Source organism: Mytilus trossulus, chromosome 7 (assembly GCF_036588685.1).
Source record: "Mytilus trossulus isolate FHL-02 chromosome 7, PNRI_Mtr1.1.1.hap1, whole genome shotgun sequence".
Classification (NCBI taxonomy): domain Eukaryota; kingdom Metazoa; phylum Mollusca; class Bivalvia; order Mytilida; family Mytilidae; genus Mytilus; species Mytilus trossulus.
In genome coordinates, this window is record NC_086379.1 from 62,301,866 (window position 1) to 62,315,998 (window position 14,133).

The 14,133-nt window shown below is 33.0% G+C and overlaps 2 protein-coding genes across 2 annotated transcripts; both read right to left on the reverse strand.

The window, feature by feature from the left end:
• Positions 1-5,290: 5,290 nt before the first annotated feature.
• LOC134725498 (neuronal acetylcholine receptor subunit alpha-7-like) lies at positions 5,291-8,135 on the reverse strand. The gene is made up of 2 exons (XM_063589367.1): positions 7,536-8,135; positions 5,291-6,624 (listed from the first exon to the last, which is right to left on the reverse strand). Exons 1-2 carry the CDS (start codon positions 8,070-8,072, stop codon positions 5,920-5,922), a joined length of 1,242 nt encoding a protein of 413 aa, XP_063445437.1. The 5' UTR covers positions 8,073-8,135; the 3' UTR covers positions 5,291-5,919.
• A 1,486-nt stretch (positions 8,136-9,621) lies between these two features.
• Positions 9,622-13,336, reverse strand: LOC134727199 (acetylcholine receptor subunit beta-type unc-29-like). The gene is made up of 2 exons (XM_063591579.1): positions 12,791-13,336; positions 9,622-10,621 (listed from the first exon to the last, which is right to left on the reverse strand). Exons 1-2 carry the CDS (start codon positions 13,319-13,321, stop codon positions 9,893-9,895), a joined length of 1,260 nt encoding a protein of 419 aa, XP_063447649.1. The 5' UTR covers positions 13,322-13,336; the 3' UTR covers positions 9,622-9,892.
• Between the last annotated feature and the right edge of the window lie 797 nt (positions 13,337-14,133).

Genomic DNA, 14,133 nt, shown 5'->3' on the forward strand with positions numbered 1-14,133 from the left:
ACTTGATACAGGAACTATGGTAGATAAAAGTCTTAATGGGCATTTAATAAATTAATATTCAAAATAACCAAACGAAACAATTGTGTACAGTAAAAAGGAATTATAAGGAAACAATAGACAGGTGACATTAAGGCTAACATGAAAGGTTAACCTGTTCATTATATTTGTTAAATGATAATCTAATGATGTTTTTTTTCTATCAAGTTGCTATATGATTTTGGTGAGAACACACTTTCAAAAGAAATATTAGTGGGCCATGAAAAAACCAATTGAGGTTTCAGTTTGACATTATCTGATAAAAGGAATTACATGAACTCGTAATAAACCTAAACATTATATCGCAACATCAAGATAAACATACCCTGCACCTTTCAATAACTGTATATGATATATTTTGTCATTTATTTCACATAATATTTGATTGATGACAGACAGGGCCAAAACATAATTTAGTCTGGACATTTTGTTTTAAAAAAGGACGAATGCATGAACTTACAAACATATTCTAATCGGATAAACCTTTCTTTATGAATTTAACTTGTAATATACCTGTAATATATTTAAACAACTTTTTACATTCTTTCACTCAATTTTGACTAATATTTAAAATTTTATATCATCATTACACTGGTTGCAATATTTATTCAAAATACTGATTATAATAATTTTTATGAATTCAATCTATGAATAAATGTTTCGAATCAAAAACGAAAATGTTTCTATTTGAATGAACGTGAAAGGAAAAGTTAATACGGCTTGAATGCATTAACAAAAATAAACTTAAGAAGGTTGATATTTATAAAATATATAAATATACTTAAGAAACACGTCTATATCTTACCAAGTAATAATGTCTTCTATAGCCACAGATGACCTTTTTAATGAAGACAGGACAGTGGAAGAAACAATAATAGACGAAGTTGTGAAATCTGTTGAAGAAAGGACATGCTTACGTCAAAGACGTTCAATGGCTATGAAAGTGAAATTTCAAGAAATGAACGATAGAAAAAATAAACTGGATGAACTCCGACTTAACCGCCTGGCCTCTCTTGGAATTCACGTTGATATCAAAAGTATTCGAGACGAAGTGAAAAAGACAATTGACAATCAAAGAAAAGCACAGACCCACTTACAACTAGATGTGGATACTACGTCTGATACAAGTCTTCAAACGGAATCTAATAATGAACAAATTCTAGATGTGGAGGTTAAAAAGAACTTGGAAGACCAGATACGTCTTAACATTGCACTTGAAAGGTTGCAACAGCTTAACCCGCCACAATATGATAAAGACAGTAAACAAGTGAGGAACAAAAGACGAAAATCGGTTTCAAATATCAATGTGGCAAAAAGACCTTCATCTCAGACAACAAAAATGCCAACTGGACGACGCAAGTCAATAAGTAACCCTTCCGGTGAATTCGGCAAATCTATACAACGACGCAAGTCAATAACTAACCCTTCCGGTGAATTCGGCAAGTCTTTGCAACGGCGCAAGTCAATAAGTAACCCTTCCGGTGAATTCGGCAAGTCTTTACAACGACGTAAGTCAATAAGTAACCCATCCGGTGAATTCAGCAACAATGGTCAAACACAGCGACGCAATTCTATCGAAAACATTAATGATAGGACAAAATCCAAAGGACCCAAATCATTATTGGCACCTATTGAAAGCAATGAATTTAAAAAAGTGTCAACTAAAGTGAAAAATGCGGTGAAGGTAAAATGATATCTTTCTGATGTATCGGATTATTTTAGTAAAATTAGTGCTTGTAAGTTTATATCAATTTGAGATTATTATCAAAGTTTAATTGTTTTATCTATCATATAAGACGTGCAGTCGTCATAACAAATTGGTTTAATGTAAGACCGTTTTTATTGTTCTGTGTTAATGGTGTGTATCGCACGTGGTAATAGTAAACTATAACAATATTGGACTAATTTATGTTTATTGAAATTATAACAGAACATGAACTTTGAAATGCCATGTATTGTTTTACTTGCTATTTTTTACAAACTTGTGCAATGATCAAAGTAATTAGAGCTGTTTGATAGCGGTCGTGACAAATTGTATCAGTTTAGTTCTTGGTTTAATTCCAAAATAAAAATCGTTGTTTTGAAAGAATAATACTAAAATTTGAAAACATGCCCAATTATAATGAATGCTAGTGGGTATTGTTATAGCAATTAATAACACTATTTTTGTTTCATATCTGAACAATGCACTGCATAATACTTAAGCAAATAAACTACCGCCAATGCATTTGTCCTAGTATTCTCTCGTTATTGATCATGTTTAATATACCACGCTACAAAAAGTACCAATTGAAATAAAATCATCAAATGGATAATGGACCTTTTACAAAAAATACAAATTAAAAATATCATTAAGTATTCTAATACAAAACGTTCACGTTTCTAGAGAAGTATTTATAAATATTCGAAAATTAAAAATAATAAGTTGCGTTTTGCTTGCCACACTATGCTCAACGATATTGAAATGCTTGCCACACTATGCTCAACGATATTGAAAGAGTGGTGCTACCGATTTTAATTTGATCCAATTATAATATATTATAGCAGTTGATTTGATGCTATACATTGCAATAGTACAATATTGTTAAAAAGTTGTAAAAAGAGGAGTTGAAAATTTATGCAATATGTTAATAACTTATGAAAGATGAGGTTTATAGATTTGTATGCCAGACGCGCGTTTTGTCTAAATAAGACCTTCCAGACACGACAAAAGAAGTAATCATTACATGTATTGACTTTTCTCCTGTTTTTTTTCTGACTTAAACCAACAGGGACAAAATGTTCACCAGTAGTGTTTCAACATGGTTGTTGAAAAAAAACCTCATCAAAGATACCAGGTTTATAGTTTGGTACGACAAACGTGTGTTTCGTCCACATAATATTCAGTATCGGCGTTTCAATAAAAATCGTTAGGGGCTAAATTCAACACCAAGATGGAAGCATGCATTAAAAAGCAAAGGTGACAAACAGTTTTTTCAAACTGTAGCGTAAGCATTATATGCCTGGTTTATAAAAGAGCTAAGAGTAAATAATTGAAATCCAATGACAGTAATTTTTCAGTAAATCGCATCAATGATATTTCATGACAGAAGTATTGACTACTGAGAGTATGATACAATCGGGATCAAAACATTCACCAGGAGTTGCATTGAGGCAATGGTTGTAAACAAACGCCATTTCAAGTATTTGACGTTTGTCCATTTCATTTTTCTGACTACGATGAACTACTGGTGAATGTTTGGTTATCATCGGGAACAAAACGTTCACCAGTTATACTTCGACTAGAAGGTTGTAAAAGTTCACCAAACCTACCAGGTTTATAGTTAGGTACAATAGACGTGTGTTTTGTCTACATAATATTCATTTGTGGCGCTCGACTAAAAACAGTTGGAGGGAAAAGGGGCCGAGGGGGGGGGGGGGGGGAATTCAACACGAAGTTGAAGAGCATACATTAATAACCAAAAGTTGCAGAAAATAGTTCGAAATATAACGTAGGCATTATTTGGCAGGGTTAAAAAAAAAAAGCACATAGGCAAAAGGCAAATATGAATATGCCGGGGTTGAATCAGTTGAAAACGAAAGTCGAAAGATAACAAAGGGACTTTCAAACTGATAAGTCGAAAATACACCGACTGCTCCATACCGTTATTGCTTTCCTCAATATTGAAACAGATGGACAATTCCACACTAAATCTATGACAAACGGGATGGTTTCAACCTCTCAACTATCAATTTTCCATTTATCAGCAGTAACATTCCCTCTTCTCCGTCGTATGATATTCGTGTATCGCAATTGATACGTAACTGCTTCAACAGATTTATATGTAAACTAGCTATGACATTTTATCATGTCTTAGATTGTGATGAAACATCTATGTCGTACCGAACGTGACCTACTCCCGAATTTAACTGTTATACCGAGTATGCATTTGCATTGCAATACCACAAGTTTCGGTATTTTGTACATTCAAGATTCATGTATTTATTTTTCATGTTTCTATTATGGTTTCGGTTGGCTAATGTCTAATCGTTTGTAGTCCAAATTTTTATAAAATTGCTTTCCAATACCATCATTGTCATGAAATTTTTTTGGACTGGTATTGCGAATACAATTATATAAAATTCCAGATTGCATGTTTTTTACGTACGTGCGGCACTGGTTGTGATGTCCTGTGGTGTCTGTCGTTGATGGAATATGTTTGTTGTTGTTCTGCGGTTTGCATGTTGTGTCGACTATCATATAATTTGTTTCTGCTTTTCTCTGAGTGTTCGTGCGTGTGTTTGTGCTGTATTTCGGACACGTCGTGTTGTCATTTTTGCGATATTGTTAAACATTGTCATAAAAGCAAAAGTTTTGGCGAACAATAAAACCAGGTTCAATAAAACATTTTTTTTATTTAAATGTCCTATACCTAGACTGGAATATGGCAATAGTATTTGAATAGTTCATTTCTTTGTATGTTGGCGTCTATTTTTGTTGCACTTAAAGTGTTCCTGTTATTCCTTTGCTTCTCCTTATAGTTGATGTAATTCCCTCGGTGATAGTTTGTGACCTATATTTGTTTTTTCTCAATCGATCTATAACTTTTGAGCAGTATCATACTACTGTTTTTATTTATTACTAAATTGGAAATTTTATGCGCATTTCCACATTGCGTTGTTCTCTCGTTGACAATTTTATACAAAGATTGCCGATTGGTCTAGACAACTGGATACAGTACATGTGCAATAGCACGAGCTCGAATCCCGGATAGACAAAAGGCAAAATGTTGCTACCGCAAATTTTCAGTTTCTATATTGTTGTGTTAATATTTGGAGTAATTATGGATATACTATGTGTTTTCATTCGGATATCACCTTCACTGGTGGAGTTGTCACATGTTTAGACGTAGCGTAGCATTATTATGTCTGTGACTGCATATCAGGATCCTTTACAAAAGATAATTTTGCTTATCTGCAATCAGTTGCATCTTCATACCTAATATATCATGTACTGCGTTCGCTCTAGATTCTAATGACATGGAAAGGCACCAAAAGGCCACCGAAAACTGAATTTTGTTCAGTTTAGGTAGCCTTATGGTCTAGAGCGCTGGACATAGTGGAGGCAGTGTTGTTTCGATATCTCAATAGCATGAGTTAGAATCCCGGCGAGGGAAGAACAAAATTTGCCTCCGCAATCATACATCATATACAGGCGCTGATAGAATATTGACTTATAGAAATAAAAATAGTACGCATTCAGTGAGTACGGATATTCATTTACTGTTTATTGAAATAATGCATTATTATACACCAATTGGGTCGTTTGCATACATCAATATTGACAAAATAACACATTATATAATACATCACAATAATAATAATTAAAAAAAAGACATGAATTTCTATGCGTACTTGTCATGCAGTTGTTGAATCCATTCTCCTCAGTGAGCGGGATGTTTTATTTTATTAAATGGAACAGCATACTGCATAACTGACGGAAATGCAAACATACATCCAATTTATCCACGTTCAGATAAATCTCATCTATATTTAAACAGTTATTTAATTGTTTTAAAGATTTGCTGAACAAATGAGTATAACAAACTTTCCCCCTTCTTACACACTAATTAGATGATATATGTGTTAGTGACGACAAAACATCAAAATGATACCGTATCAATATATTTATTCAGCGAAATTAATATTACCGCAGTTTGTGTGCGATTTCTTATAATATAATGATCATGATAATGATACTGATATTATATACAATATTTTAAATGCAATTATAATGCAATTTTGGACAAATAGTTATCAAAGGTTCCAGGATTCTAATTTAGTACGCAAATCTCTGAACTGTGCAAATCGTATCATTGTTGACTGGTTTATATTTGAATTTGGTTAAGCTGCAGTCGCCAAGGGAACTAAGAAAAAGACTGCCACAGTTATTGTTCCTACGAGAAACATGATAAAGAAAAACCAGTCCAAAAGTTCTCCCACTGTTTTCCACTGAATATCATCTAAATCATAGTCATAATTGTACATAGGTGGCGTGTCGATGTCAATTTCTTCTGTTGGATCAGGTTCTATTTCTGGAGGATCCATATCGTTACGCCATTTTTTACATTTCCGACAAGTGAGAAACGATGTCAGATGTTTCAGCCATTTTGGTATCTCAATTGATTCGTCTTGATGGTAAACTCGCAGAGTCATTATTGTTATAATAGTTGATAAAGCGCTCATAACCAACATTAGCGTAAGGAAGTAACAAAGAAGAGACATTGGCTGGGAGGCTTGTGGTAAATTTTCAGAAACCATAGTGAGAAAAACTGCAAAAGTTAAGAATGCTGTTACGGCATATCCAACTCTTTCACCGGAATCGGCTGGTAATAGAAATACCAAGCCATTCAAAAGGCCGAGAATGACGATTGGAATCACCATATTAATTAGAAAGTAACCAGGTCGTCGTTTCATTGTTAATGTGTAGGTTAAATACGCTGCACTATTAAATGTTTCTTGGTCTACAGTGGTAGTTGTGAGATCCCATTCTACATTTGTTTGGTAGTAAGTCAGGTCTATGACATTTGTTGTATTTTCAAGAAACACCTACAAATAATAAATATTCACAAACTGATGATAATAATTTGTATATATTAGTATAAGAAGTTTTATAAATGATACCCACGATTTAGATTAAAAATCATAGCTTCGCTATCATTGTCGGTAAGAAGTGCTCTTTTATATCAACTTATTGTAACAATTCAGGATGGATCCGTGAAATCGGACTATAGGCTTCTGCAGCTGGTTAGGCTGGTAACTGTTAGGCAATGCTTACATATTTGGTTCAATTCTAATTGACATTTACAAATATTGTAATGCTGTGGTCAATGCTTCAGTAACTGGGGACCTTGTAAGGAAGGAGAAAAAGTAACAAACTTGTAAAGCTTTTATTATTTTACAGAAACCAATGTTTTAATCAGTCTATTAAGTAATTGTTAGTTTCCATTCGTCCTAATTTAAAATATTAATGCATGTTCAACTTAAACAATATACCGGTATAAAATTGGTTAAACAAATCAAATCAAAACAATTCAAATAAACATGAGCGGGTTGTTCGAAAGAAATAGACGACTTCTTGTTGAAATTATAAGAGTTTGAACATTTTAGTATACGTTAATGCCACTTTTTATATGTGGATAGTCACGTATTTTAAAAATACACAAGGAGCATGAAATTCTACATATGGCATCAATCATGGGGTTGAGAGCGTGTTTGAGGAAACTTTTGTCATTATTTGTTGGAACTTGCCCTTTGAGTAGTTCAATTACCGGTAAAATCAAGACAATAGAACAACTTATAGTATGGTTAAATCAGTAGTATACATCATCAAAAGTCATATTATTTCAAAAAGATTTATAACGCATACGAAATTACAAAAAATGAGAGAACTAAATAAAAGGTAACGGGAATTTGTTAACATAAACTCATCTTCAACAATAAATGTTAAGGTAACTTACTTGATTGTCGTAATATCCCCATGGCGTAAACTTCACCTTACATGACTGTGTATCGAATGGGTAGTAGGAGACATCTACAGGACATCCTGTCTTGGACACAACACCAACTGTCCAGGAGTGATTACCAGTACTCGATACCCTCATTTTATAACTGGTATGTCCTAATTCTTCTAAAGATTCTACTGAGTTTGACAAGACCAGAGACGGTTTCCAAAAACTATCCTGCGGTAACAAAATCTCTGTCATAGGGTTAGTACTTGATGTCCAAGTTAACAGATCGTTTTTCCAGTTTACATCTATAAAGCCAACGAGCTCCAATTGCCCTGCAATCTCGTCAAAGTTAGTAATTGCTATAAGGTAAAACTTCAAATATACCGTTAATTTTTCGGTTTGTGCCTCTTTTGGGAATATTCTTTTGTTGTAACTTGTGAATGTAGAACTGTCAAGAAAATTCTTAAAATCGTCTGAAGACTGTGGTGAAATTGGCACTAAGAAAGTATTAAACATACATAAAACCAAAAGATACTTGTTTGCCATCTTCGAAATACTTTCCAAATGGTTAAACTTCTCACATAATACTTTACATTATAAATATACAATTATCACTTTATAAATCATTGTTTTAAAGTCGTGTATTGCATGTTCATTCTTTGACGTAGTTTTAATTAAGATAATGGGTACAGATACCCGAATTAAATAAAAGACTTTAATTAATCTCGTTACAACCACTAGACTTCAAAGTTGATGCCATCTTCTGTTAAGGTCACGAAGAAGAAAGATTTGTTCTTAATTACCTTTGGTCATTTAAATGCATGGAGATTTAAATGCTACTAATTATGACAGATTTGATAACTAAATATGTGAATTTATGAACAACCTGTAATCTGGCCATCTGCTAACAAGGGCAACACATATGTGGTTCAATCCATGTCTAGATCGAACCAGTCTTTAAAATTGGCATAAAACGCATGCTTATAGGTGTACAAAATAGAACAGGTTGGCTAGGACAGTGACACTGTGAGCTATTACGTAAATGATTCGTCCGGGCGCTTCCGTTTTGTCTGACATATGGTTCTGCAAAGTAGTTCGAGCGGGAGAAAGTATTCGAAATTGCCTCTGAAAAGATGATGAATTTTGCCTTACGTAGGTTTAGTTACGATAATGGGTACAGATACCCAAATTAAACGTTCTCGTTCTAGCTGAACGTGTTTACGTATTTATGCATCCCTATCAGATTAATATAACGGAAGTCCATCTTTAACGTGCTTTTTACTGCCGGATAGTTTAGCATCTATATATATATATATATATATATACAACTCGTCTAAACATCAACCCAACAATGTTAGATCTGTTAATTTGCTTTCGCAAATTTTTGGTTCTTCCCTCGCCGGGATTCGAACCCATGCTACTGTGATATCGTGACACCAAATCGCCTGCACTGCAGCCGTCCCGCTAGACCACACGACCACCTGAGCTCTCAAAAAAAGAGCTTTCGGTGGGCATGTGTTACCTTTCTACGTCAGTTTTAATCTAGCGGCGTACTACAGTACATGATATATAAGGCATGAAGATGTTATTGTTACAGATCAGCTAAATTATCTATAGTAAAGGATCCTACAAATTAATGTAATATACAGTCACAGAAAATAATTATATTCATAAGTACGTCTGAGTCAGTGACAACTCTACAACAGATGTATATATATATATATCGCAGTCAATGTTTCACTTTTTTTTCCATGTAACGTAATTGATAGATTAACATTTAGTTAAAATCTCCATAAAATAAAAAAAATATAGTTTCTCCCAATAAATCCGAAATTTCTCTGATTTAGTTTCTTAAAAGATTATAAGATAAAAGATGAACCTCTTTGTTTTCATGGAAATGCACAAAAAATAATCGAATCGATCATTTCTATTACAATCTATACCTATCGTATTTACTTATTACGGTTACTACAATTTTTTTCTCATTATCACTACTTTTAAATATTGAAACAGTGTTCAAATAATGATATCCATTCTGTAACTATACATTAAAAACAAAGAGTCAACATTTATTGACAACTGATTTTTCCTTGGATTGATAGAGTTTGAGTTCGTCAATGTTTATGAACTTCAAATTTTTGAATTTGCCTTGAAGTTCAATATTTTTGTTTATTTTTTTTTCTCACAAGAAATGATTTAGAGCTCGAAATTGTCTGTACACCTATACCGTCATTTGATGTGTTATGATTGCCAATGAGATCAAATGACTGACTTCAATCAGTCTTAATGGTTTCTACCAAGAAGTCAACAAAATATCACCAATTTATCACTGATGAAGTGTATTCAAATATATAGAAGACAACATTTTAGGTTTCTGCAAAAGCTAATGGAAAATAAAAGAAAATGGCCACAACAATTGTCATAATCAGGAACAAAAGGAAAAATGTCCAGTCTAAAACACCTCCTACATCTTGCCATTGCATCTCATCCCAGTCTGTGTATTCTTCTGTCACACTCTCATCGTCGTCATCTTTATCAAACTCGTCATCTCCCCATTCATCAGAACTATCACCTATTTTACTCTTTCGTTTCTTTTTAGAACAACAATTTTTACCCTTCTGGCATTTAAGGAAGGCTGTAACATGTTTAAGCCAAACTGGAATGGCTGTAGCCTCTTCTTGAGAATATACTCTCAAGGTCAAGGTCGCCATGGCCATCGATAGTGAGCTCATAACTAACATTAATGTCAGATAGATGCTCAAAATTGTGATTGGACTTGACGAACGTGGAATGTTATCAGCTATCATTGTAATATAAATAACCAGAGATAAGAAGGTAACAACCGAGTAGGCAATTCTTTCTCCCGATTCTGCTGGCATCAGGTATGAAAGACTGCTTAAAATACACAATATCAGAACCGGTAAGGCGTAATTGATGAGAACATTTCCGGGACGTCTGGATATTCGTAGATTAAATGTTAAATATGACGCTCCATTTATTGTACTTGTTGATATAGAGGTTTGGTCAATCCACCACTGAACGTTTTCTGCGAAGTAGGTCAGCTCTATTGCAGAGGTAGAGTTCTCAAGTTTAACCTTTAAAGCAATAAAAAACCATAACATATTAGCTTGCTTAAATAAGAAGCACAAGCACGTTTTCATTTTGAATCGACAATAAAAGAAAAAGGTGTACTAGGTTTATTACATCTAATATTGATATACGATATAAACTGTACACAGCCAATTTTGAATAGGTACTTAGTCTGTACCAAAAATCTGTAATACTGGAAATCTACTTTTCATATTCAGTACTATTTTGTTACTTTAAAAGTATTGTAATATTTAGGTACCTGTATTTAACAGTACTTGATTTGTACTTGAAAATTTAAGTACTGCATATGTATGGTTACAACGTTACATTTTAAGCATTTTGATAGTATGCCTGCTTCAAATCTCTTCATATTATGATATTTAAACATGGAATTTTGTATTCGCTTTTGGTATTATTTCTATACCAAATTTTAAGTACAAATCAAGTACTGTAAATTACAGGTACGTAAATAGTACAATAATTTTAAAGTAAAGAAATAGTACTAAATATCAAAAGTAAATTTTCAGTATTACAGATTTAAAGCACAAAAATAGTACCTAATATGCAAAATTGGCTGTGTAGTGTATATCATAAACTAATACGATGTAAACTGTAGTGTAGCCTACACTTACACGATACATGTTTAATGTAAACTGTAGTGAGTTAAACACCTGTATGATGTTACCTGTAGTGAGTTTTACACTTCTATGATGTTATCTGTAGTGATTTATACACTTGTATGATGTAAGCTGTAGTGATTTATACACTTGTATGATGTAAGCTGTAATATAGCCTACATGTACGATGTATGTATGATGTAAGCTGTAATGTAGCCTACATGTACGATATACCTATAATGTAAACTGTAGTGAGTTTTACACTTCAATGATGTAATCTGATGTGAGTTATACCTTTGTATAATGTAAACTGTAGGGTAGTCTACACTTGAACGATATTCGTATAATATAAACTGAAGCGAGTTATACACTTGTATTATGTAAACTGTAATGTAGCCTACATGTTTATGATGTATGTATGACGTAATGTAAACTTTAGTGTTGTCAACACTTGTATGATGTATGTTTGATGTAAACTATAATGTAGCCTACACTTGTACAAAGAAGATTTGACGAAACTGTAGTGAGTTATACATTTTTATAATGTAAACTGTAGTGAGTTATATATTTTTATAATGTAAACTGTAGTGAGTTATACATTTTTATAATGTAAACTGTAGTGAGTTATACATTTTTATAATGTAAACTGTAGTGAGTTATACACTTGTATAATGTAAACTGTAGTGAGTTATACACTTGTATAATGTAAACTGAAGTGAGTTATATTTGTATAATGTAAACTGTAGTGAGTTATACATTTTTATAATGTAAACTGTAGTGAGTTATACATTTTTATAATGTAAACTGTAGTGAGTTATACACTTGTATAATGTAAACTGAAGTGAGTTATACACTTGTATAATGTAAACTGAAGTGAGTTATACATTTGTATAATGTAAACTGTAGTGAGTTATATACTTTTATAATGCAAACTGTAGTGTAGCCTTGAATTGTGACCTTCACTTGTACTTAGTGTAATGAAGCCTATACTTGTTCGATGTGAGTTTGTAGTCCTATAGTTTTACGATGTGAGTTTGTAGTCCTATAGTTTTACGATGTGAGTTGTAGCCCTATAGTTTTACGATGTGAGTTTGTAGTCCTATAGTTTTACGATGTGAGTTGTAGCCTATAGTTTTACGATGTGAGTTGTAGCCTATAGTTTTACGATGTGAGTTGTAGCCTATAGTTTTACGATGTGAGTTGTAGCCTATAGTTTTACAATGTGAGTTGTAGCCTATAGTTTTACAATGTGAGTTGTAGCCTATAGTTTTACGATGTGAGTTGTAGCCTATATTTTTACGATGAAAGTAGTAGCCTATAGTTTTATGATGTGAATTATAGCTAACACGATACGGTGTAAGTTGTAGCCTATTTTTGTTTAAGGCTACTGTTCATTACTTACAAGTGAATGCTGTTCATTTCATAAATTAAGTGTAAAGTATTGTTCATTCCATGAAAGTGAAGACTTCTGTATATTACTAATAATGTAGACTATTATTCATTCCTGATAAACTAGTGAGAGAAAAATAGTTGTAAATAAGTCTGTTAAATATTTACCTGATCTTCCAAATAACCTAACGGTGTAAACTGGAGCTGGCATGTATGTGTATCGAAAGGATAATGTGACATCGTAATTTTACAGCTAGTCTTTGATACTATTCCTACTTTCCATGTGTGCGTTCCGTCCTTATTTACTCGGATTTTATTACTCCTGTAACCTAAGGTTTGGAGTGTTTCAACTGTATTGTGTATGGAAATAGGTGGTAACCAAACGTTGTCTTGACCAATCATCATTTCATCTATACCAGCAGCCCAGCCCGTCAACAAATCATTGGTCCAAGATGCTTCTATAAATCCAACTAAATGTATTTGTCCATGTGCTTCGTCCATCTTATTTATAGCAATTAGTGAATACTTCATTGAAACAATCATCTGATCTGATTGTGTTGCCTTTGGATAAATCTTTTTATTGTAAGATGTGTATTCCGTTCCTGATAGAAATGACTGGAAATCTGTATTTGATGCACATAGAATGGTACTGAATAACGAAGTTATCAAAATAACACAAATATACATTGTTCTAAGCATTTTTTAAAAATAAGATTTTTGGTACATTCGGTTTTTAAAACAATAGAAAAATATAAGTATTAAAACGTTTGTAAATAAAAAGTAATAACTCTTTCGCTTCACTGGATGGGTTAAGATAAACTGTCATTGTTTTATGATTCGCGCTAATTATTTTGAATAAAGGATAGCGAAAAAACGACACCAAACAGAATAACTATTTAAAAAAAGAATAATGATCATGTGTTGGTACCCAAATAGTTTATTTTTACTGACGACTTCATAAAGGCTTTAAAGAAATTTACGTGTAAATGAAAACGAAAAAAGTGGTGACCAAGGGGTTAAATTGGGAGCTTGATTTAAATAAACAGAAAATGTCCAACAGCTTGAACAATTCCTAAAAAAGATTGCTATCATGTTGTAAAAAAATGACAAAATTACAAAGAAATATGGCAAACACTTACAAAACATGTTAGCAAAACAAAACAAAACTAGTATGATATAAAAGAGGGACGAAAAATACCAAAGGGACAGTCAAACTCATAAATATAAAACAAACTGACAACGCCATGGCTAAAAATGAAAAAGACAAACAGACAAACAATAGTACACATGACACAACATAAAAAACCAAAGAATAAACAACATGAACCCCACCAAAAACTAGGGGTGATCTCAGGTTCTCCGGAAGGGTAAGCAGATCCTGCTCCACATGTGGCACCCGTCGTGTTGCTTATGTGATATAAAATCCGATGAATAGTCTAATTCGGTAGGTCACATTCATGAAAGGGAAGGGGATTGTAGTAACGACGTAAGGAACATATCCGATATCATTT

Coding starts and splice junctions, on each gene's coding strand:
- LOC134727199 (XM_063591579.1), bottom strand. CDS start 13,321: ATGCTTAGAACAATGTATATTTGTGTTATTTTGATAACTTCGTTATTC. Junction 10,622..12,790: donor TAGGTTATTTGGAAGATCAG/GTAAATATTTAA, acceptor ATTGCTTTAAAG/GTTAAACTTGAGAACTCTAC.
- LOC134725498 (XM_063589367.1), bottom strand. CDS start 8,072: ATGGCAAACAAGTATCTTTTGGTTTTATGTATGTTTAATACTTTCTTA. Junction 6,625..7,535: donor GGGGATATTACGACAATCAA/GTAAGTTACCTT, acceptor TATTATTTGTAG/GTGTTTCTTGAAAATACAAC.